The sequence below is a fragment of the Aotus nancymaae genome, unplaced genomic scaffold (genome assembly GCF_030222135.1).
Source record: "Aotus nancymaae isolate 86718 unplaced genomic scaffold, 86718_ANA_hifiasm-v0.15.2.pri h1tg000053l, whole genome shotgun sequence".
In the NCBI taxonomy this organism is placed as follows: Eukaryota; Metazoa; Chordata; class Mammalia; order Primates; family Aotidae; genus Aotus; species Aotus nancymaae.
Genome location: NW_026988467.1, coordinates 4,984,967 through 5,009,583, shown reverse-complemented (window position 1 = coordinate 5,009,583; position 24,617 = coordinate 4,984,967). Strand labels below are relative to the sequence as shown.

Here is a 24,617-nt window from a genome sequence, read left to right as displayed (position 1 = left end):
CTTAAGATTTACAAGGCAAAAGTACAATATAAAGAGTAAACTAGATTCACATCATGCTTGTATGGCATAAGTGAATTCTGAGATCCAAAAGAATAATTTCAGGGCACATTAAGATTTTACATAAAAGGTGACATGATGAGGCTGTACCCCTACCCAAATCTCGTCTTGAATTGTAGTTCCCATAATCCCCACGTGTCAAGGGAGGGACCTAGTGGGAGGTAACTGAATCATGGGGGTAGCTGCCCTCATCCTGTTCTGGTGATAGTGAGTTCTCATGAGATCTGATGGTTTCATAAGGGGCTCTTCCTCCTTTTGCTCGGCACTTCTCCTGCTGCCACGTTTGCTTCCCATTTTGCTACAATTGTAAGTTTCCTGAGGCCTCCCCAGCCATGCTTAACTGTGAGTTAATTAAACCTCTTTCCTTGATAAACTACCCAGTCTTGGGTATGTCTTTATTGGCAGCATGAGAATGGACTAATACAGTAAACTTGCACTGCAGAGTGGGGTGCTGCTATAAGGATACCCGAAAATGTGGAAGTGACTTTGGAACTAGGTAACAGGCAGAGGCTGGAACAGTTTGGAGGGCTCAGAGGTAAACAGGAAAATGTGGGAAAATCTTGAACTTCCTAGAGACTTATTGAATGGCTTTGACCAAAATGCAAATAGAGATATGGACAATGACATTCAGGCTGTGGTGGTCTGAGATGGAGATGAGGAACTCGTTGGGACTGGAGTAGAGGTGACTTTTGCTATGCAGAGACTGGCAGCATTCTGCCCCTGCCCTAGAGATCTATGGAACTTTGAACTTTAGAGAGATGATTTAGGGTATCTGGCGGAAGAAATTTCTAAACAGCAAAGCATTCAAAATTCAAAAGGAAGCGGAGAATAAGAATTTGGAAAAACTGTAGCCTGAAGATGCGACAGAAAAGAAAAACCCATTTTCTGGGGAGAAATTCATGCCTGCTGCAGAAATTTATATAAGTAACAAGAAGCCAAATGTTAATCACCAAGACAACGGGGAAAATGTCTCCAGGCATGTCAGAGACTTCACAGCAGCCCCTCCATCACAGGCTGAGGCCTAGGAGGGAAAAAGGGTTTTCTGGGCCTGGTCCAGGGCTCCATTGCTCTGTGCAGCCTTGGGACATGGTCCCCTGCATTCCATCTGCTTCAGCTCCAACCATGGCTACAATGGGCTAAGGTACAGCTCAGGACATAGCTTCAGAGGATGCAAGCCCTATTCCTTGGCAGCTTCCACATGGTGTTGGTCCTGCAGGTATGCAGAAGACCAGAATTGAGGTTTGGAAACCTCTGCCTAGATTTCAGAGGATTTAAGGAAATTCCTGGATATCCAGGCAGAAGTTTGCTACAGGGGTGGAGCCCTCATAGAGTGCCACTGCTTGAGCACATGTGTAATAGAAATCTGGGGTTGGAGCCCCTACACAGTCTCCACTGGGGTAGTGCCTAGTGGAGCTGTGAGAAGAGGGCCATCATTCTGCAGACCCAAGAATGGAAGATCCACTGACAGCTTGCACTGTGTGCCTGGAAAAGCCAGACAATGCCAGCCCATGAAACCAGTTATAAGGGGGGGCTGTATCCTGCAAAGAAACAGGGGCAGAACTGCCAAGGCTGTGGGAGTCCACTTCTTGTACCAGCATTACCTGGATGTGAGACATGGAATTAAAGGAGATTATTCTGGAGCCTTAAGATTTAATTATTGCCTCAGTGGGCCTTTAGCCCCTTTGTTTTGGCCAATTTCTCCCATTTGGAATGGGTTTTATTAATGCCTGTACCTCTGTTTTATCTAGGAAGTAACTAATTTGCTTTGGATTTTACAGGTTTATAGGTGAAAGGGACTTGCCTTGTCACAGATGAGACTTTGGATTTGGACTTTTGGCCTAATGCTGGAATGAGCTAAGACTCTGGGGGACTGTTGGAAAGGAATGGTCCTGTTTTGAAATGTGAGGACATGAGATTTGGGAGGCGCCAGGAGCAGAATGATATGGTTTGGCTGTGTCCTCACCCAAATCTCATCTTCAATTGTAGCTCCCATAATCCCCATGTATGATAGGAGGAACCCGGTGGGAAGTAACTGAATCATGGAGGCAGCTTCCGCCATACTATTTTCATGATAGTAAGTTCTCATGAGATCTGATGGTTTTATAAGGGGCTTCCCCCTTCACTTAGCTCCCATTCTTCTCCTTCCTGACATCATGTGTGGAAGGACATGTTTGCTTTCCCTTCTGTCATGATTGTAAATCTCCTGAGGCCTTCCCAGCCATGTGGTACTATGAATCAATTAAACTTCTTTCCTTTATGAATTACCCAGTCTCAGGTAGTTCTTTATAGCAGTGTGAGAACAGATTAATACAGAAGAGAAATATCCCAGCAATAAGTAATTAGCAAAAATGAAAAGGCTGAAAAGACACAGTCAGTGCTAACGGAAAAATACCTGGGGAAAAAATGTGAAAGACCTGGCAGACAATACTGTGGATGTCCTGTTCACAGTTGTATCCCAGCATATGTATTTAAGAAAGGGGAAGAGAAATAAAATCAATATTTTTGAAAGATGGGAACAGGAGAGATGAGGAGCTAGAAGCAAGCAGAGATGACGTGCATGTTTTCTAAACTTATGCAAAAATATTTTTAAAAGATGGGGCAATTATAATTGGAAGAAGCAGCATGCAAAGCTATTCTTTATTAGATTAAGTATTGGGTAAAAAATTAGAAACAGAAATAAAAAAATAGAAATCAAGATGAAAAAGTTTTGGAGATCTGTTTCACAACCCTTTACAGCAATAGAGTGAAGCCTAAAAATGATTAAGATGGTGTATTAGGTCTGTTTCCATGCTGCTGATAAAGACATACCCCAGACTGGGCAATTTATAAAAGAAAGAGGTTTAATGGACTTAACAGTTCCATGTGGCTGGGGAGGCCTCACAATCATGGCAGAAGGCAAGAAGGGGCTAGTCACATCTTACGTGGATGGCAGCAGGCAAAGAGAGAGAGCTTGTGCAGGGAAACTCTCATTTTTAAAGTCATCAGATCTTGTGAGACTTATCTCGTGACTTATGTCACGAGAACAGCATGGGAAAGACTTGCTCCCATGATTCAATTTCCTCCCACAGGGTTCCTCCCATGACACATGGGAATTGTGGGAGTTACAATTCAACATGAGATTTGGGTGGGGACATAGTCAAACCCTATCAGATGGTAAATTGTTTGGGTTTTTTACCACAATAAATTTTTTTTTAGTTAGAGAGAAGGGCTTGGAATTAAAGAGAAGGCAGATATATATAGATACATATCTATATATATATGTGTGTGTGTGTGTGTATATATATATATCTTTAGGAGACACTTTACAAAGAATATAAAATAATAAAGCATGACTAAAAAGAAATAAATTAAGATCACACAGGACTGAACGTCACAAAGAAAACTGCAATAGGCATCTTCGATTTAGGAAAAAAAGCATCCCAGAAGGAAAACAAAGTAATGAGACTCATGAACTTTTAGGGGCAAGAAAAACTGGAAGAGAGCTACTGATCCTAATTTTTTTTTTTTAAACAGAGTTTCGGGCGGGCGCGGTGGCTCAAGCCTGTAATCCCAGCACTTTGGGAGGCCGAGGCGGGTGGATCACGAGGTCAAGAGATCGAGACCATCCTGGTCAACATGGTGAAACTCAGTCTCTACTAATACAAAAAATTAGCTGGGCATGGTGGTACGTGCCTGTAATCCCAGCTACTCAGGAGGCTGAGGCAGGAGAATTGCCTGAACCCAGGAGGCGGAGGTTGCGGTGAGCCAAGATCGCGCCATTGCATTCCAGCCTGGGTAACAAGAGCGAAACTCCGTCTCAAAAAAAAAAAAAACAAAAAAAAAAAAACAGAGTTTCACTCTTGTTGCCCAGGCTGGAGTGCAGTGGTGTCATCTTGACTCAGTGCAACCTCCCCCTCCCAGGTTCAAGCAATTCTTGTGCCTCAGCTTCCCAAGTAGCTGGGATTATGGGCATGTGCTACCATGCCCAGCAAATTGTTGTACTTTTTAGTAGAGATGGGTTTCACCATGTTGGCCAGGCTGATCTGGAATTCCTGACCTCAGGTGATCCTCCTGCCTCGGCCTCCCAAAGTGCTAGGATTACAGGTGTGAGCCACCACGCCCAGCCTAATGATCCAAATTTTACCTCCAAAGTAAAATCTCTCATACAAGGAAATCATAAAGAAATACAGGAGGAAGAACATTTAATTTTAACTTAAAGGAAACAGAGCCTTCATAGCAACTAAAGCACTATACGGTATGCTGGTAGTGAAATAGTTATGACATATAATCTATGAAACAGACGTGACAAAATGGAAACAAATGTATTGTCTTTACATTATCAGAAGCTTTTAAAATGCTGTTTTCATCACATGAAGACTTTCTACAACAAGAATAAGAAAAAACAGTTTGCATGCTCTAAATAATGCGTTCGTTTCTGTACTATTCCTGTTAAGAACGAAACTGAACTTGATGAGGCAAGATAAACATCTGAACATTGGTCCTGTTACCTCTTTGGGTCCAGTTGTTCCAGAAGGGAAGCTGAGCTCTGGCAGTGTGTGCATAGAACACCCTCACGTCTTGAGGGGCAAGCAGGTCAACAAAGTGAGAAGATGCCAGGACATCTTTCTTACGATTCAGGATCAAAGAAGCCTGTTCAGAAATGTGCACTAACCTTCCAGACAGAAATGAAAATACTGCCACAAAGGTATCCTATGAAAAACATTTAAAATAAATGCAAATATTGAGATACTCACTAGCAACAGTCCCTGAAAGGTAAATTTCTTCTAGATCTCTACCATGATCAATATCTTAAACTACACAGGTACAACCTATGAAGGCAACAAAACCCCTCAAATACTTTTCTCCAACATCCTTCTTTAAATATTCTCATAAAACCTACACTTCACCTACTGAAGGTTCAATTTCTATGCCAAAAAATATACTAACTCATTCTATGCAGACTAAACATACGTGGCACAAACTTGACTCCTTCTCCTCTGCAAACCGTGCCTTACGCCCGGGTGGATGGTGTTCTCGTCATCAGTACAGATTCTATGCTTTAAGACATGTTAAAGATTCACCTTCTTCAGGAAGCTGTCCTTGACAAAGCTCATTATGCAAGCATCACTGCTCTAATTTCTTCCATTAGACGTAAACGAAACTTACTTATAATCAGCCATTGTTTGTGTTTGCTAGCACTGGTATGCTTTCCTCTCTAGCTTTATTTTAAAGATCTTAAAAGACAAATATTTTCTTAAGCTGTTTTTTAAAATCTTCATAGTACCTACTACAGTACTATGCACACACCAGTCCTTAAAATAAGCACTGTTACAATAGTAGGGATGGCTCATGTTCCACTGTTACAAAATCTTTAAGTTACAATTATGTTGATGTCTGTACATAAAAATAAGTCATCTCTACCGTATCAACCAAACATGAGGCTCAATTACTCTGTCAAGAAGAGAGATAAATATATATATATATATACTAAAGGTCTCTTCCAAAATTTTATGAAAAATGACAGCATCTCAACTCACCTGTTCTATAACATCCAGTTGTTACAACTTGAAGTAGTAGGTATTGGAACTAAGAATGATATAAATAGAAATTAACAATTCGGAAATCAGAATAAGATGCAGGAAATTACTCTGCAGTGTATTTTTTTGTTTTTCTCTTAATTCGAGAGAGCTTGGGAATGCTAAGGAGCTAGAAGCACCTCATAACCAAAGTCACTGAACTGCACAGCACACTCAATGGGCTGCTTCTGTTTTTAGATGTTTTCTCTGGCAAGGGTGGAGAAGCTACACCATGTCTCTTTAGCTGTTCCTCCTTTGCTTCCCTCAAATTGTGGTTGCTGAAACGTTGTTATTCTCCTTAAAAACTTACATCTAGAGCAGGTCCTTAGGAAAAATCACCCAGGTTGATATGGCAAAATGCATGAATTCTTACTGTGTTTTTGGAAGTGTGTTCTGAAGCAATAGTGGCCAGCTCCTCAAGACTGTACATGGTCACATCTGCCTGAGGTGCTCCATTTTGACTGAGAATCTGGAAAAACTCACTGTTTGCTAAGAAACACAGGGAGATAAACAGGTAGTCCAGTGACAACAGTATCTTTAGGAAACCATTTTATCTTTATCAAGCTGGATTATTTTTTTTGGATTAGAACACCTTGGTGAATTTTTCTCGAAAACAGATCATTTTCTGCTTTTACTTAAAATACATACTGATGGTTGTGCAAACTTAAGATTTTGATTTTATGAATTCTGCATGTTCTGGATCACAAGGAACAAGATACATTCAAGGTACTAACTAAAAATTTCAGATGCATACGCAATTTTTTGGGGGGAGCAGAAACAGTACTCCATCATTCAGGAACATAACACATATGAAGCACAGAGGTTTGTGCTAAAGAGAATATGGCTGTAATGGAATCCCTTGAAATGTCAGGCAGAAAAAGAAAAGTCTTTACAATGGTTCATTTTTTGGTAAATTCCTCATATATCATTACTGCATTTTAAAAATATGTGTATGGTATGTAAAGGTAACTATTTAGTGGAATGCATTTTTTTCCCCATAACTTCCATAGAAGACAATCTTCCTTTAAAAGGTTAGCCTTCAGAATGTGCTTATGCTAAAACTCTATTCTCTTGCAACAGATCGGCAAAACGCTGCAAAGTTACTATAAACTATTATACAGATAAAGTTTTCCTGGTCTTTCAGATGTGAAAAATTAAGACATGAATGCAATCGGTGTAGATTTGCTCATCTTCCATAAAGCACCAGAAAAAGTTCAAAGTATCTGTGTGACTAAGACCCCACTGACCACTCCTCTGGCTGCTGTGAGTCCTGGTGCACTTGTAGGACCGAATTTCTGTCGCTTGTTTACCTTGCACGCTGTGGACACAGCGGAGGGCATAGTTGAGGGCATCTAGAGTGCTTGGTTTATTGCGTCTCTCCGAGGGGAAGTATTTTTTCATTTCCTGGACAACCATGATAAGTTCTTCTGAAACTCTGTTTCGATCTTGCTGTTCACTGGAAGATTTAAAAAAAAATTGACTATTTCACACCTGTGAAGATGATAACAGCATCTTGCAGTTTATGGAACACAAACTGCAACCCAGGTAAGTTTCTAAGTGCTCTACCCGCACCAGTTCATTCAGTCCACGGAGTGATGCCCCTTTTCCTCCAGGTAGGGAACTCAGGCGAAGCAACTGGCAAATGCCACACAGTCTCCACTTACTTTCCCTTAATCCACTTGAGCCCCAACTCAGCTAACTTCTGTAACCACTTTTCCCTCCTGGTGCTCTTTGGTAATTTTCTTCGGTGTCCCAGAGCACTTCATCCTACGTTGCCTGAGTCTCCCCCTACACTTTCCCCTGGGCTTAAAAGAATAAAAAAATTTACGTCCCCCTTTCCCTGCTCTGGGCAAGGACAACTAACGCATGGGGCCCTGGGCCTGAAGCCAGCGCGTCACCTGTGGCTGGGGTCCGCCAGTTTTCTCTGCAGATGGAACTCGGGGCTCCACCGCTCCCCAGAGTCTTCGCCCTGGGCCTCGTCCTCAGCTGCCCGTCCCCCGGGGCCAGGAGGTTCCCCGAGGGGCGTCTCGAGGTCTCCGAAGGGCTCCATGTCTTGCTGGGACGGCCCGCTGCCTGCTTCTCGCTCACTTTGCAGTCAGCGCCAGGGCGTTAGAGAAACGGGCGGCCACCACGAGCCAGGGGGCCACGCTCATCTCGAAGGAGCTTTTCCCTCCAGCATCTCCAAAACCCGGAGCTCGCTCCACTTTCGGAAGTCCGGCCTGGGGAGCAGGAGACAAGGGTGACAACGGCCAAGTGGAACTGACGGTCCGACGCCAGCGGCCCGGCTGGCTGTGGCGCCCCGAACGCGCGGTCCTCACCCCTGCCCCAACTTTCCCGCGAGCCGAGAGGCGAGCCCAGAGAGGCGGGCGGCTCGGGAGCGCAACGCTCCGGGGACCCCAGAGCCGAGGGCCGGGCTCTCGAGGCTCCTGGGCCGCGCTCGGGTCCCGAGAACTCCCGCCCGACCGCGCACTCACCGGCCTCGCCTGCCCGCGGCCCCGCGCGCAAGCCGCTCGCCCCCCGGGCCGCCCGCGCGTGCAGTCTCGAGGCCCGCCGCGTGCCGGGAAGCAGCCAGCGCCGCGCCCCCTGCCGCCGCGTGACCGGCCCCGCCCCCGAGGCGCGCGATTGGCTGTCGGGCCAGTTTCGCAGGCCTCCATTGGCCCTGGGGCGGGGCGCGACCCGGTGCGCCCAGGTTATATAAGCCAGGGCGAGGGGGCGGGGTCCCCTGGGGCGCGTTACATAACGCTCGGGGTCGGACGCAGGCCGCCGCTCGGCCAATCCGGCAGGCGGTACGCGGGCAGGAGGCGGGGTGGCCCTGAGCGGCCTCAGGCCCGGGCCGCGCGACTGGAGTGTCCGGTCCCCATGCCACGCCGCCGGGGCGGAGCCACTGAAGCCAGGGCAGAAATGATAGGGTCAGGGAGCTGCCAGCCACGTGGGGGCGGGACCTCGGGGGGTCTGTGGGGCGGGTCAGGCCCGGCCCAACCTCCACGTGAGAGGCGGGCGGGGAAGGGAGGGGAGCGAGAGGCGGGCGGGGAAGGGAAGGGAGGGGAGCGAGAGGCGGGCGGGGAAGGGAAGGGAAGGGAGCGAGAGGCGGGCGGGGAAGGGAGGGGAGCGAGAGGCGGGGGCGGTGGGCTTGACTTGGGGTCATGGGGAGGCTGAAGTCGGGGGAACGGATGGGGCGGGAGGCGGGGGCAGAAGGGGGACGGGGGTGATAGGAGTAGGGGGCCGAGAGGCGTGGGGGGCGGGGAGCTGGAAGGGGAGAGGGATGAGGGCGAGAGGCGGGGCCGGGGCTGTCGAGGGCGGGGCCAGAAGGGGGAGCGAGAGAGAGGCGGGGACTGGGGGCGTGCCAGGGCGGGCAGGGGCGGCCCGCGCAAGCTCTCTGGGGTCGGGTCCTGGAGTCCGCAGGTGTCTCCCGGCTGCCCGAGCGGGTGTGGGGAGGAGCACTGGGTGGGTCCGACTGCAGGCAGCGTTCCTCTCAACGTGCTTTGGGTGTCGTCTTGGCTTTCCACGGTTTTCACCGCCTCTGACCTACCGACCCCACCGCAACCGCCCTCATTCTCCGCTAACTCTAGGTGAGTGGGGTGGACTTGGAGGAACCGGGCTGTATAGCAGCCCTGGCAAAAACCCCACCCGGCATTTAGAAACTTTTTTTTTTTGAGACAGGGTCTTGCTCTGTCGCCCAGGGTGGAGTGCAGTGGCGCCATCTCGGCTCACTGCAACCTGTCTTCTGGGCTCCAGGCATTCTCCTGCTTCAGCCTCCTGAGTAGCTGAACTGCAGGCGCAGCCACCACATCTGGCTAATTGTTATGTTTTTGGTAAAGATGGTCTGTGTTGGCCAGGCTGGTCTCAAACTCCTGAGCTCCAGTGATCTGCTGGCCTCGGTCTCCCGAAGTGTTGGGATTACTGGTGTGAGCCACTGCACCCGTCCAGAAACAGAATTTTGACGGTGAAAATTAAAACACTTCCCTGGACTTCCTAAAATTAGATTCATTTGGCAACTGTAGGAAGACAAGTGTAAAAGACACTGTTTCAGAAGAGGAAGGTGCAGTGCCCTAAAAAAAAAAAAAGTCTGAAAGCTCAGTTTAGATCGTCTCTCTCAACACCTTAGAAATGAAAGGTTTAGTGCTGAGTGCCGCCCCTCTTTCTGCTGCCTGGTACAGAAAAAATATTCAGTATTTGTTGGATGAATGAAATTGTATGTAAAGGAAGAGGGGAAAAGTGAAGTGGGTGCTTATGTTAGGTACTGAATAAACCACCTTATTCTTACAAGCGGTAGTCTGGGTTGGCTTGCTGTCCTCGGAGGCTGAGTTTTGTCAAACTGCATTCCTTTAGCAAGTATTTATTGCGTGCAGGTCTGGGTAGTGACACTTGGAATTCCAGGGCCTAGAACAGTAGACCAAAGTCCCTGCCACCCAGGGAGTCAAGGTTTTATTGAGAAAGACATACAAACAATCCCATAAATAAGTTCATAAAGCCTAATGCGATGTGTAGAAAACAAGCTACTAGGATGAAGAGTAACTGGGACAGAGGTGGAGAAGGAAGGAGGCCAGAGCCTCCTTAGATCAGCTGGGCAGGCCTCTGGGAAGGCGGAGTTAAACCCGAGATGAGCAGCACCTGCCATGATGGGTGGGGAAGCGGGCCCTGCAGAGTGGAAAGTACCTGCAAAGGACCTTTGGAAAGAAGTAAGTTTGTTGTTGAGAAACCGAAGCAAACTTTATTCAGGTCTGTTTCTCCTTCAGTGCTTCCTTGCCTGTCTTCATTAATAGCTTAACTCTGGCCTGCAAGACACCCTGACATTGAAAGTCCCATGCACACACCTCTCCACTGTCAACAGCTATACTTTGGCAGAGTGTAGGGTCCAGCCTTACAGTAGAGCCCCTCTCTACTGGAAATAAAGACACAAGACACCGAGATCAAGAGAGAATTTGGGCCCAGGGGTCCACTGCCAACCAAAGCGCGGAGTCCAGTGGCCTCCAGTGCTTGGACGTGCTGACTTTTATTGAGTATAAAGCAAGGGGCAGGGTAGGCAGGGCAAGTCATTGGTGGTCAGTGATGGGGTCAAGTAAATCACGTGTCTTAGAGACAGGAGCCCAGGACTTTCAAGTAGCCCAGGCAAGGGAAGAAGCAAGGGCAAGGGAAAAATGCGTCAGCACTTCTTCCGTACTTGTCAAGAAGGAACACAGACGTTAAGATTTATGTTACTTTTACTGATTCTATCTCCTAAAACAGGAACCAGGTGGAGAACTGGAACATGAAAGTAGACATGGAACATGACTGCCGAAGCACAGCATAACATAGAGAAGATAATTAAGCCCCTGGATGTTGGTATGTGTTCCTGACAGCCATCAGACCTGCACAGGCGCCTGTGGGAGCAAAGTTTTCTCCTAACTCCTCCAAGGAAGGAGACATCTCAGACATCTCCTTCTGTAGCTTGCTAATCCTCAGGCGCTTTCCCAGCACTCCCACTGTGGCATAGCCAAGGTGCCCTCCAGCAGCCCTTAGACGGGCGTGACAGAGAGCATCTTGCCTTAGGGTGACTCTTTCATAATGTCACCTTAGGTTCACACTTCGCAACCCGAGAAACATTAGCAAAATTAAACGGTCATACTTGGTATATATATCTAGGTATCTATATCTATGATTGCTTATGAATGACTGTGTGATTATATTTCTAATTCTTTTCTATTTCATTATTTCTATGGGAACAGGCTGAGGCTTCAGACCCTTGCCTCGGCACTTGCAGGGTCTCTCACCCAAAGAAGAATACCTTACTTGGAGGAGAGAGAGCTGGAGAGTCGTATGGGATGAGGTCAGAAAGCTAAAGGGCCAGATCATAGTGGGACTTGTAATTAGGGAAAGGGACTTGGACTTTTCTATTGTAAACATAAGCAAAAGTCTATTTCCACCCATATGATATTGTTTCCTGGGGGTTGTAGAATAAGAATGGAAATACATTCATGGGGAAAGAAGAATCTATGGAATGAAAACGTGTCTGGGGATGTCCCTTGCCCATCCAGACTTACCTCTCCCATGGCCGTGTCAGCAGCCATCCAGTCTACCACATTTAGGGCCAGCTCCGCACATCACGTTTGAAAGACCAACTCCAAAGCCAAATCCTGTATTTTGGTAATTGTATAAAAGTCAGTTTTCCCCGCATCTCCTATACTAGAAAGCACTTTTCACGAGGGGAGTGGTTTGCTTCTGTTCACTCGGGCATGGGGAAATGCTGGGTACTAGAGGGTAGAGTACCTATAGAGGGGCTGGTGGGAAAGGAGGAGAGACAGTTTCAGTGTTTGTAAGGGACAGGTATGGGGAGCAGCAAGGAATGCCATTTTTAAGATCTGGACCAGGCGCAGCTATTCCTCTATAAGGAACACAGGGCCCACAACCATGTTTATAAACACTTTATTCAGGTCATTACAGTGGGTAAGTTCCCAGCTAAGTGCACAGATACAAGCGAGGTATCTCTGGGTTAATGCAGGAGCCAGTGGGTTACATGGGACTGATGAGCACTGTAGCCAAGGAGTGAGCACCAAGGTTTCAGAGTCAGACCGGGCCAGAGACCCTGTGCTTGGGGGGCAAGCACAAACAGCTGCTTTCTCCTCACAGCTGGCCATACTGCAAGGCTGTCTTCAACAACAAATCACTCAGTGATGTTAAGGGAACAGACAGTAAAGAAATAAAACCTGTGTCCTGGTGCACCTCAGCTATTGCTGCTTTGTAAGTCATAACAGCATGTGAACAATAATTTTAGAATATTCCAGTAATGAGCCACAGACTGATCAAGTCTGTGTCCTTCTCCCTCAGTGCCTCCTTGCCTGTTTTCTTTCATACCTGAGTTCCGTCTTTAAGCTGTGTATCCAGATGCTGAAAGTCTCATGCATACAAGAAAAGTCTCTCCGATGACAAAGTTTTTCTGATGACAACAGTTCCTTCCACAGCAGCATCCTCTGCAGTTGCTGATACCAAAGCAAGGTCTCTGGTTGGCTACTCTCTGTGAAAAGAGCCATCCCACCCCTGACCAATGCCTAATTGCAGGCATCATTTAGAAGACTGATTTAGGAAGCAGAATGTGAATAAAAATAGGAAACTCCAAAAAGCTACAGTTTATCATCATATCTGGGCCAGGTAATGATCAAGTTCACAGGTGGTGGTCTTACTTGAAGGCTACAAAATTGTTGGTCGCATAATTATTAGAAACGTGTTGGAGTCCACAGCTGATAATCTGCCAACTGCTGGATTAAACTCTTTTGTCTACAGGAATGAGACGGTCAGAGTCTACCTCAAACCTTCTCTAACCCCCATGCAAATACTGAGTCAGAAGGGGAGCCACACTGTCTACAGCATTTCAAAAGGAAGAACAGCTTGTCAAGATGTGGAAGGTTCACACACAAGGTTATGATTTTAATTCTGAATGGGCACCTTGAGTTCCATTTGGCACATTTCTGAATTAAACTGTCAGGAACAGACTTAAGGCCATTTTATTGGTATTTAACTTTTTGGTAAAATAGAAACTTTGGTCACAGCCATAGTTCTATAAAAATTTTTAAAGAGGTTATTTCTGATTAAAACAATATTTTTAGCAAGTGATACATAACAATAACAAGAACGTAAACATCTTCAAATCTAACGCAAGAGCAAAAGCTCTTCACCAGCATCTTATCTTAAATACAGTGAGAGTCAGTAGTGCTTACAAAAAGTAGAGGGTTCTCTTACAGGGAATCAGAAAATTATCAAAATAAGGCACAGACTGTTGTTATCACAGATTTGTGTTAGGCAGTAGTGTTTTTTTCTGGAAGGCACAAGTTGGAAATCGATTACCCAAAGGTTTAAAATGTGGTTCTAAAAATAATGCTGAATGACAAGGATAAGTAACTGGGAGCAATGGCAATTAATCAGTGACAACATTACATCTAGATGATAGCACTCTGGAACTTCAGAAGGCCTCTTCATCAGCCCATATGTAAATCGGTAAAGACACTGTGCAAAATGTGGACGGGGCCGGCCTTACTTCTAATTTGGAGTGCATATTATTAAAAAACAAAGGCATGTTTCCTAGAAATTCAACTTTACATTAACACAAAATAATCACTTTAGAGATAGCAGTAGGTAAGCTTGATAATATAGCAGGTTCTAAGTCAAAAGTCTTGAAGAGGTGTCTTGAACAGCAGGTTTGAGTTCCACTGGTTCTTCATGAAGAGACAACCCACACTGTGAGGCAGGAGAGATGCAAAAAAGCAGGGGAAACAGCAGGTTAGTCTCTCAGTGTGAATCCCAAGTGAACATCCAATGCTGCCGTCGAAATGTGATCAGAAATTAGACTGCGCCGATTTCCTACTACTGGCTTCTCTCCATTCTATAGAGGGCCAGAGGAAGGAGACTAGAATCAGAAGGATCCAAGTAACTGTACCTTCCTGCTAAAATGAAACATCCACTAACATCTGTGGGTAACACCCCCATGGGCACCAAGGAAGGAGAACTGTCCAGACCCCAGGCACAATTAGTGCCTGAAGAATATCTTAGTTTAATGTTATTACTCAGCTATTTCCTTTATATAATCCTTTACATATAATCATATGTTAGTTTATAGAATTAGTGCCTAAAGTATAACTTACTGCTTACATATATCTAGCTTATATAATCACACTTAGTACTTATATCTAGCATACTTAGTTCTATATAATCTTTCTATATAATCATATAGGTATTGTAGTCGGAGCTGTACTGACACATTTAGTGCTGATTTATAGAATCCTTCTGTATAACCATATAGTAGTTTGTAGTAGGAGGAATGCCTAGAGCAGTCACAGAACAGAAGCAGTACATGGGAAAATAGCCAGACCAGGACAAGAACCAAAGACCCAGGCGGTGGCGTCCCTGTCTGAAAGGGCATACACTGTACAGCAGGCTTGAAGCAAGGAGTTGTAGTACCTTGCATCTAGTTCCTGTGGAAAATAGGCCTCAGGCCTGAGATCCTGGAAATAACCGAGGGAGAAGAACCCCTCTGGTGTCACCATTCACGGCAGCTATACACCCTGTCAGTCTTTTCTCACTTCTGTGCTAGCCCAAATCATCCTCCCATAAATATCTTAAGAGCGCAAGTCTGTCAGCTCCCACTGCATTGGCTTATAGTATCCTATTAGAAATCCTTTGAAGTCTCCAGCCCCCAGATAAGAAGTGTTGTGCACGACACCTGTTGTACACAGCCCACCTCCTTGCCTCGGTGACCTAATGGGGGTGGACCCCTTTTCTGTACATGACACTCTACTACTGCACATGGCATGGCCACCTACTGCGCACGGCCCACCACTCTGCCCAAGTGACATAATAGGGTGGCCCCCTCACTTGTGACTCACGTGATTATGTGTGCCCTATTACTAAGCCTATAGATGATGACCTCACTCACAACCCTGCCCCCTGCTTGTACCTAATAAATACAGATGATTCTGGGCATTTGGGGCTGTCACTCATCCCCGCTCATAGGTTGTGTGGCCCCCCCGAGTCCAGATGCTCTTCACCAGTTCTTCAGTGTCCTGTCACTTTACTTCTCGGATACTGCACCTCAGCACAACATAAGGGACACCCCACGACCCTGTGGGGCCCTACAGCCCTACAAATATCTACCTATCAATGAAAGAAGTCATGTTTCTCTAAACAGTTCTCATATATTGGGCTACCAACGGCAATGAGTTATTTCAAGATTATGTAATAGTTGTATGTATGTGTTTGTATGTGTATACATACATATTTTATTTATATAGCTATTATTTTTATTATTATATGCCAGGCACCAACCTAAGCACTTTTTATGTATTTACCAAATCTGTCCTCTAATAAACAAACAAGGCAGGTACTATTATCCCCATTTTACAAACGGAGAAACTGAAACCCAGAGATATTAAATTGCTTGTCCACGGCCATACAGCTGGATGGTGGTGGACCCAGGATGGATCACAGGTAGTCCGTGTTTTTAATCACTACATTACATAAAAGGAAACAGATGCTAAAAATATATTGAGAAAAGAAGTGGAAATGAATAAATTTTCTCTAACATCAAAGGATTAATGTTTATATCAGAAATCTCAGACTTATATAAAACTCAAGTACTTAAAACATTTATTAAAGAAAACTGAAAACCTTGGAATAAATGAACCTTTTTTTTGTTTTGTTTTGAGAAACTCACTCTGTTAGGCTAGAGTGTAGTGGCATGATCATGGCTCACTGCAGCCTCGAATTCCTGGGCTCAAGCAATCCTCCTGCCTCAGCCTCCTGAGTAGCTGGGACTACAGGTGTGCACTACCATACCTAGTTAATTATTAATAATTGTTTGTAGAGATGCGGTGCTGCCCAGGCTAGTCTCGAACACCTGGCCTCAAGTGATCCTCCTGTCTTGGCCTCCCAAAGCTTTGAGATGACAGGCCTGACTCACCACATCTAGCCAAAACTAACGTTTCAGAGGGAAATTTTAGTCTGAGTTCTTGTACACAAAATCAACGGTCTGTGAATACATGGAGAAGACTTTTCCAATGAGTTTAGAAAAGGGTAACTCACCGATGATGATGACGATGAAGATAACCAGAACAGTAATCCCTATTGCCCACATCTGTAACAAAACATATGTCCACATCACATTTCAAACACAGACATAACGTGCTTGTTGAAGAGTATCATATAATTGTCTAGTCACTGAAAGGGAAATTCAGGTGCATACAGTCCAGAATAATTCATAATTTTTAAAGCCTAAATTAAATGTTCTCGATTAGGGCCTGAAGGTAACTTACCTGCTTTTTAAAAAGATGTTCAAATGATCTGTGGCCTCTAGCTAGGCATTTGTTTGTGTATACGAGTTTTCCACATATGGAAGGACTGGCTACTCAGCATGCCCTGTGTCTGAAAGTGTCACTTGTAAACAAGGCAGAGGACAGCACACATCTGAATCTGGTCGCAGCACAATGACTCACTAACTGTATAAAATCTGCTTTGGTTCACGCTCCTGGGAGGGCTGCTTTCTACTCTTCTGTTCTCTTCTGTTGAGCACACTGTGGATTTCAAGCATTTCTTTCCCATTCACAGAACTACACAAAACTGACCAATTCCAGCCCTCTCCTATCTGTGTTTGGGGCCCTCCCAGGGTGGAGGATTGGGAAGGGCTGATGACTGTGAGTGATTTTGGATATTCCTGTTCTACGTGCATCTTCTGAAGATCAGCCACAGCACGTAGAGGATCCCTAGTGTGGGGCTAGGAAAGGGTATGCAGTCAGTGTTTCGGATTCCCAGTGGACCCATAGTTCCATGTGTAGGAAGTCAAACCCATCTCCCAGAGTCATGAGAGTCCATTATCTGTAGCCTGTTGATTCTCTGAGAATGGAGAGGGGGACTTAATGTAAAGGTGACTGAAAATAAAATTACCTTGCAATTCTTCCACCAGTATTTTCTCTTCAACTTGGCTGCGCTTGTTTCAAATTGAGAAGCGCCTGCCTGCAGTGCGTCTGCACGGTCGTCTAACTCGGAGAGCTTCTGGTCTCTTTCCAGAACCTTGTCCACGTTAACTCGCATTATGTCCACCACCTAGATGAGTGTGATCACAGCAAGTAATGCACAAAGAATGGAGGAACAGGGCCAGGCGCGGTGGCTCATACCTGTAATCCCAGCACTTTGGGAGGCCAAGGCAGGTGGATCACCTGTGCAAAGGAGTTCGAGACCATCCTGGCTAACATGGTAAAACCCTGTCTCAGTACTAAAAATACGAAAAAATTAGCCAGGCATGGTTGTGGGCGCCTGTAATCCCAGTCACTTAGGCGGCTGAGGCAGGAGAATCACTTGAGCCCAAGAGGCAGAGGTTGCAGTGAGGTGAGATCGCGCCACTGCACTTCAGCCTGGGCAACAGAATGAGACTCTGTCTCAAAAAAAATGGAGGAACAGAGATTTCAAAGACAATGTACAGGCATTGTTTCTTCCAGGTCAGCACTTTATTACTTTGAGCCAAGCTTTCACTTTGAAAATAATGGGCTCACTCTTTCATGATAAAAACAATCAGCGTATTAAGGATAGAAAGGAATTTCCTTAATATGATAAAGGGCATTTATGGAAAAATCCACAACTAGAATGCTCAGTGATGAAAGACTTCCCCCCTAAGATCAGGAAGGAGACAAGGATGTTCACTTTCATACTGCTACTCAACATTGTGCTGGAAGTTCTGAACAGAGCAATTAGTCAAGAGAAAGAAAAGGCATCCAAATTGGAAAAGAAGAATAAACCTATCTGTACTTGCAGATGATTCTCTCTACATAAAAAATACCAAAGAATCCACAACAAACTGCTAGTGCTAACAAATCCAGCACAGCTGCAGGGTACAACAGAAACACATAGAAATCAGTTGTGTTTCTATACACCAGCAACCAATAATCTGAAAAGGAAATGAGGAAACAATTGTGTTTACAATAGCATCCAACAGAATAAACACCTAGGAATAAATTTAACCAAAAGGTGAATGACTTGGTCAATGAAAACTAGAAAGCACTGCTAAGAGAAATTGCTAAGAGACATCATTAAATGGGAAGACATCCTATGTTCACACACTAGAAGACTTAAAAATATTGCTAAGGGAGCAGTACTCCCCAAAGTCACGTCCCAATTTCAAAACTTACAAAGCTACAGTAATCAAAACAGTGTGATACTGGCATAAGGACATATAGACTGATGGAACACAACCAAGAGTCCAGAAATCAACCCAAGGATCTATGGCACAAGAGTGCCAAGGCTGTCCAACAGGGGAAAGAACAATCTTTTCAATGAATAGTGCTGAGCCAACTGAAGAGCCAACATGCAAAAGAATGAAGTTGAATCCCTACCTCACCCTATATACAAAAAGTAACTCAAAATGGATCAACAATCTAAGTTTAAGAGCTAAACCCATAAAACTCTTAGAAGAAAACATAAGGGTAAATCTTCATTACTTTGGTTCGACTGTGGATTCTTAGATTTGATACCAAAATCAAGAACAACAAAAGGAAAAACAGATACACTGGACTTCATAAAAATTAAAAACTTTTGTGCATCAAAGAATATTATCAGGCTGGGAGCGGAGGCTCACACCTTTACTCCCAGCACTTTGGGAGGCCCAGGCAGGCACATCATCTGAGGTCAGGAGTTCGAGACCAGCCTGACAAACATGGTGAAACACTGTCTCCATTAAAAATACAAAAAGTTAGCCGGGCAAGGTGGTGGGCGCCTGTAATCCCAGTTACTCCGGAGGCTGAGGCAGGAGAATCACTTGAACCTGGGGGTCGGAGGCTGCAGTGAGCTGAGATCGCACCACTGCACTCCAGCCTGGACAACAGAGCAAGTCTCCATCTCAAAAAAATAAAAACTAAAAAAAAGAATATTATGAAGAATGTAAAAGACAACCCACAGAATTGGAGAAAGTATTTGCAAATCACATGTCTGATAAAGAAAAATTTAATATCCAGAATGTATAAAAAACTCTCACAACTCAAAAACAGAACAACAAACAACCCAATTAAAAAATGGGCAAAGCTTGAACAGACATTACTTCAAAGACACACAAATGGCCAATAAGCACATGAAAAGATGCTGAACATCACTAATCATTAGAGAAACGCAAATGAAGACCAAAGAGCTCAGTAGGATGGCTATAATCAAAACAATGGAAAACAAGTTTTGGCAAGGATGTTGAGAAACAGGAACTCTTGGATATTGCTGGTGGGAAAATAAAGTGATGCAGCCATTGTGGAAAACAATTTGGCAGTTCCTCATAAAACTAAACAGAGTTACTAGGACCTAGCAATGCTACTCTTAGGTATATATTAAAGAGAAATGAAAGCGTATGTCTAAACAAAACCTTGTCTGTGAATATTCATAACAGCATCATTCATAATAGCTGAAAGGTGGAAACAATGGAAAGACTCATTAACAAATAAATGGATCAACAAATTGTGTATACACACACAATAGAACATTACTCAACCATAAAAAGGAACACAGTACAATACGTTACAACTCGAATGAACGAGAAAAATATTATTGTGCTAAGTGAAAGAAGGTAGGTGCAAAAGGCCACACATTGTATGATTCCTTTTATATAACATGCCCAAAACAGGCAAATCCACAGAAATAGAAAGCTAATTAGAGGTTACCAGGGAATGGGAGGAAGAGGGAATAGCAAATGATTACTAAATGGGTATGAGGTGTTCTAGGGTGATGGAAAAGTTTTGAAAATAGAAAGAGGCAATGATTGCAAACATTATGAATATCCTGAATGACACTCAATTATACACTTTAAAATGTTTAGTTGTACGTTATGGGAATTTTGCCTCAATAAAAAAAAAAAACTCTCCTTAAAATTCCTTTGGTTAAAAAGAAATCCAATTTGATAGTGTAAGTAAACAAAAGCTTCAGGCAGGACAGAATTATAATGGGTTTCTTACTATGAAAATCTAAAATGTTTAGAAGTTCATAAAACGATCAGATCAAAACATTATTATTTAACAACAGTATCTAACATAACTTTTTTTTTTTTAGGACAGCTAAATGTAGAAAGACTGAAACATATTTGTCAGACAGTGACAGCATTTAGGAATGTGGAAATACTAGTCTGAATTTCTCAATCTTCTGCTGTGGTTCTCCACATACAGTGCAGAACAAAAGATGAAGGTCCTCTAGCTCAAGAATTCTACAAAGAGAGATTTGCTGGGCTAATGGAGTTTGACAGCCTCTACCTTCTGTGTGTCAATGGACAACTGTCAGAGAGAAATTTTACAGAGAGGCTTGCTCAGGCTGGGTAACTATTAAGTCAGACTACAGGACAAAGCATTTTCATAAAAAAAATCTCATCAGAAGAACTGGTCATGGCTTGAGCAATCTAAAGCCCTTATCCTTAACATTTTATTATCCTATTTTTATCAAGGGGTTCTTGGGGAACGTACTCAGGGAGTGGTGTTCATGCTTTAGGTATATGATTTTTAATTTTTCCTGAGATAATGTTATGTACAGGTTTGTGATTCTATCACAGGAAGTCAAGCATGAAGCCTAGAGTCTGAATTTTGCTTAGATCAGATATTCCAGCACAGCAGGGAGCAAAATTTTGTTACAATTATGATACAGTTAGAAATTGCTTTACATTCACACTTTTATGATACTTTTTCGAAACAGATTCCCAGAGTGCTCTCATACTTGTTTAAAATTCATGTTTCCAACATTTCAGAGCAATACCTCATCTACTTGATTTTGTGTCTGCTGAAGTCTTCGATTACTGCCAGCGGCAGCAGCTGGACCTGTAGACCTGGAACATGTAAAAGCATGAGTAAATTCCCATTCCAAATACATTTTCTTAAGTATAAAGATGTTGGCTGGGCGCAGCGGCTCATGCCCGTAATCCCACCACTTTGGGAGGCCAAAGCAGGTGGATTACCTGAGGTCGGGAGTTTGAGACCAGCCTGACCAACATGGAGAAACCCTGTCTCTACTAAAAAAAAAACACAAAAAAAATTAGCCGGGAGTGGTGGCGCATGCCTATAATCCCAACTACTCGGGAGGCTGAGGCAGAAGAATCGCTTGAACCCGGGAGGCGGAGGTTGTGTGAGATCGCGCCATTGCACTCCAGCCTGGGCAAGAAGAGCAAAATTCTGTCTCAAAAAAAAAAAAAGAAAGAAAGAAAGGTGTTACTCTGGGACTCTCACTGTTAACAATCTCTTACATCAGAACTAAAGCAGAAAAAGAAATTCTTCCTGAAGCAACGAGCAAATTTTAATGGCATTTCTTCTAATTTCGCTATAATTTCCAAGACTGTCCCACCTACTAAAGGAACAAACGTGAAGGTTTAATAGGATCTACTTTGTATCCCTTTAGTATCTGATCCCAAGATAGGTAAAGTCTACTGTCCTTTTTTTTTCTTTTTCGGAAAGGTGAGTTGAAGCAATGCTTCCTCTTTTAGGAAGGTACTCTTTTTTTTATGTTTTTTTTTTTTTTGAGATGGAGTTTTGCTCTTATTGCCCAGGCTGGAGTGCAACTGGGCGATCTTGGCTCACAGCAACTTTCGCCTCCTGGATTCAAGCGATTCTCCTGCCTCAGTCTCCCAAGTAGCTGATTACAGGCATGTGCCACCATGCCTGGCTAATTTTGTATTTTTAGTAGACATGGAGTTTCACCATGTTGGTCAGGCTGGTCTCGAACTCCTGACCTCAGGTGATCCACCCACCTCAGCCTCCCAAATTACTGGGATTACAGGCATGAGCCACTGCACCCGGCCCAGGAAGGTACTCATCTTTTAAAATCTTCATCAAAGGCTTTATTTCTCCCCAGGCAGATCTTTCTTAACCACTCTGACTCTCAAGTCATTATTGGCTCCATTACTTGGACAGTATCACTTTGGTTTTTCAGGTACAAAGTCCTGCCTCCTCGAATAAATCACAGGTTCTTGGGTCTTCTCATTCTCTGTATCCTAGATAGCACCTAGCATGTGCCTTGGTATACAACAGTCTGATGGACTGTTTGAACAGTTACTTTACATCTATCATGTGTCAATGACCAGGGTATAACAGATCCCCATCTCTGTCCTCAGAGTTTAGTGTCTGGTAGATAATAAGTAAGGACCATGCCATAGTGCTAGACTCTTCCCACGCATTTTCTCCTTTAACCCTCACAACTCTTTGAGGGGAATATTACTCCCATTTTACAGATGAGTAAAGTGAGGTTTAGAAAGTCAACACAGCTGGCTGTAGTACAGCCCGTTTTTAGATCAGGTCCTGTGTACCTTGTATCTAGATTTTTTTTTTTTTTTTTGAGACGTTGTCTTGCTCTGTCGCCCAGACTGGAGTGCTATGGTTCGATCTCCACTCACCGCAACCTCAGACTCTTGAGTTCAAGCGATTCTCCTGCCTCAGTCTCCCAAGTAGCTGAGATTACAGGCACACGCCACCACACTCAGCTAATGTTTTGTACTTTTAATAGAGACGGGGTTTTACCATGTTTGCCAGGTTGGTCTTGAACTCCTGACCTTGTGATCCACCTGCCTCAGCCTCCCAAAGTGCTGGGGTTAAAAGCATGAGCCACCACGCCCGACCTAGCTCTAGATCTTAACCACTGTGATCTATTGGCACAAGAGCCTTAGCAGGAACATGCGAGGGGTGTCGCCAGCTCCTGGAAGAAACCAGGGGCTTCCTCTGACAGGTGAGCAATGAGCAAAATGGAGGTGGAAAAGAGAGTTCTTGTGATTTTTAACAATTAGCATTCTCGCCGGGCGCGGTGGCTCACGCCTGTAATCCCAGCACGTTAGGAGGCCGAGGCGGGTGGATCACGAGGTCAAGAGATCGAGACCATCCTGGTCAACATGGTGAAACCCCGTCTCTACTAAAAATACAAATATTAGCTGGGCATGGTGGCGCGTGCCTGTAATCTCAGCTACTCAGGAGGCTGAGGCAGGAGAATTGCAACCCAGGAGCTGCGGTGAGCCAAGATCGCGCCATTGCACTCCAGCCTGGGTAACAATAGCAAAACTCCATCTCAAAAAAAAAAAAAAAATTAGCATTCTCTAACCGTTACCGTTGGAAGCACTGGTTTGCAAGGGCCACAAGAGCGCTTTCGCTTGAGAGCGAAGGCCCACGGTAAAGTCATCTTCCCAGTGTAGATGCCCCTAGCTAGGCAAGGAGCACCTCGGGCCATAGGGGCTCAGGACAGGCCCGAGGTCCTTTCCTTCGCAATTTCTGGGGCCCAGCGCAGCACCGGGCTGAGCGCGGGCGCTCCCGAACCAGACCAGTTGTCCCGGTTCCTCTCACGGACCTCGGGGGCTAGAAGGGGAAGGGGCGAGAAGCGGGGTGCGGCGGGCAGCTAACTTCCTCCAGGAAGCGCCTCGCCGCCCCGCCCTCGCCCCTTCCGCGTCCGCCCGCTGGCCGCGGGCCCCACCCAACCAGTCCGCAGCCCGCGCCCCCACGGCCACCGCCCACCCCGAGGCCTTGGTATCCCAGCGCAGCCCCGGCCTACGTCCGAGCGGCGGCCGGCTGTAACAGGGCAGTACGGCAGTCCCAGCCTCGAGCTGCCGCCTGCGGGGCCCGAAGCCGCCCGCGTAGCGTAACGTCACTCACATTTTGGCGGCGGCGGCGGCCTCAGCGTCGGCGATCGAGGGTCGGGAGAGAAGCGCAGCGGGGACCTGAGGCGGCCAGGGAGATGGGCGGGGCGGCGCGGCGCGAGGCAAAGACGTCACCGGGCGGGGCCGGCGGGAGTGGGCGGGGCTCGCTGGGCCGCGAGGGGCGCGCCGGAAGTGGCCGGCGCGTCCAGGGCGCGTCCAGAGCGCGTCCCGGATGAAGCTACCTGGTAACTTGAGGGCCACAGGGGTCCCAGGGCGGTTCGGACTCCGAAACGCAGAGTGCAGGCTAATACAGTTCCCTCTCTGCACCAAGCCCGCGCTGGCGCTTGGGGACGTGATCTGCAAAGGCGGTGCGTTACGCACTGGCGAGGGACTGTGTGGGTAAGTGAGGGTGGGGGCATCTCATATGTTATTCTGGGCCCAGGGAGCACTTCGCTCTAACAGTATTAGACAGATGATTGGCTGCTGCTGAACGTTCCAGGTTAATTTAGTGATCCTGGTGCACCGTGTTTCTCTAAGAAAGTAGTGAAAATGAAATAAGAAGTCCATTTCGGGTATTTGTCACAGGCTTGGGGTTGGGTTAGGTTCCCGCTCTTCAAGTTTTTATCGGTAACACAAATATTTGTCACTGCAGATCATATTATAACCTGCTTACGAGAGCCTTGGCGTCAGGGCTGTAGTTTCTTCATTTTTGTATTTTCAGGCCCTAGCACAGAATAGGTCTTTTGGTTTTGGTTGAAGGGAGGGAAGCACAAATCTGAACGCAGTGAGTTACTTTGTAATGTGTTTGTTACTGAAATATTCCTACCAACAGTTTCCTACATAAAAAACAACCACTAATAGGTCATTCGGGGGTTCTCTTAGATGAGAAGTAAAAAATACAGTACTATGCTGTCTTTTCCAACTCT

At 45.4% G+C, this 24,617-nt stretch overlaps 2 protein-coding genes and 1 long non-coding RNA gene across 12 annotated transcripts in view; 1 reads left to right on the top strand and 2 right to left on the bottom strand.

Moving 5' to 3' along the window:
• PER3 (period circadian regulator 3) overlaps positions 1-7,829 on the bottom strand; it is a 61,678-nt gene extending 53,849 nt beyond the window's left edge. For 4 of the 7 annotated variants that reach the window (XR_010337683.1, XM_064363198.1, XM_064363201.1 and 1 more), the window contains exons 1-4: positions 7,511-7,829; positions 6,923-7,068; positions 5,986-6,101; positions 4,545-4,746 (exon numbers count right to left, since the gene is read on the bottom strand). Coding sequence is in view for 6 of the 7 variants with exons in the window: in XM_064363198.1 (XP_064219268.1) it covers positions 4,545-4,746; positions 5,986-6,101; positions 6,923-7,068; positions 7,511-7,662 (616 nt within the window). In the remaining variant the exon portion in view is untranslated. The remainder of the gene's footprint in view (positions 1-4,544; positions 4,747-5,985; positions 6,102-6,922; positions 7,069-7,510) is intronic. The other 3 variants (XM_064363196.1, XM_064363197.1, XM_064363199.1) reach the window with 2 other exon arrangements.
• A 1,175-nt stretch (positions 7,830-9,004) lies between these two features.
• LOC105731753 (uncharacterized) lies at positions 9,005-17,030 on the top strand. 4 transcript variants are annotated; one of them, XR_010337680.1, is made up of 6 exons: positions 9,005-9,181; positions 10,839-10,934; positions 11,318-11,418; positions 12,219-12,329; positions 12,417-12,737; positions 12,870-17,030. It is a non-coding gene; the product is annotated as an uncharacterized LOC105731753 (long non-coding RNA). The 4 variants fall into 4 exon arrangements; XR_010337679.1 differs by adding an exon at positions 11,627-11,735 and having other exon boundaries at positions 12,417-17,030; XR_010337678.1 differs by having other exon boundaries at positions 12,417-17,030.
• Positions 11,999-23,798, bottom strand: VAMP3 (vesicle associated membrane protein 3). Its single transcript, XM_012473632.2, has 5 exons — positions 23,708-23,798; positions 20,841-20,910; positions 17,019-17,177; positions 16,161-16,212; positions 11,999-13,820 (listed from the first exon to the last, which is right to left on the bottom strand). Coding segments are annotated over exons 1-5 (303 nt in total). The 5' UTR covers positions 23,710-23,798; the 3' UTR covers positions 11,999-13,800.
• Positions 23,799-24,617: the final 819 nt, after the last annotated feature.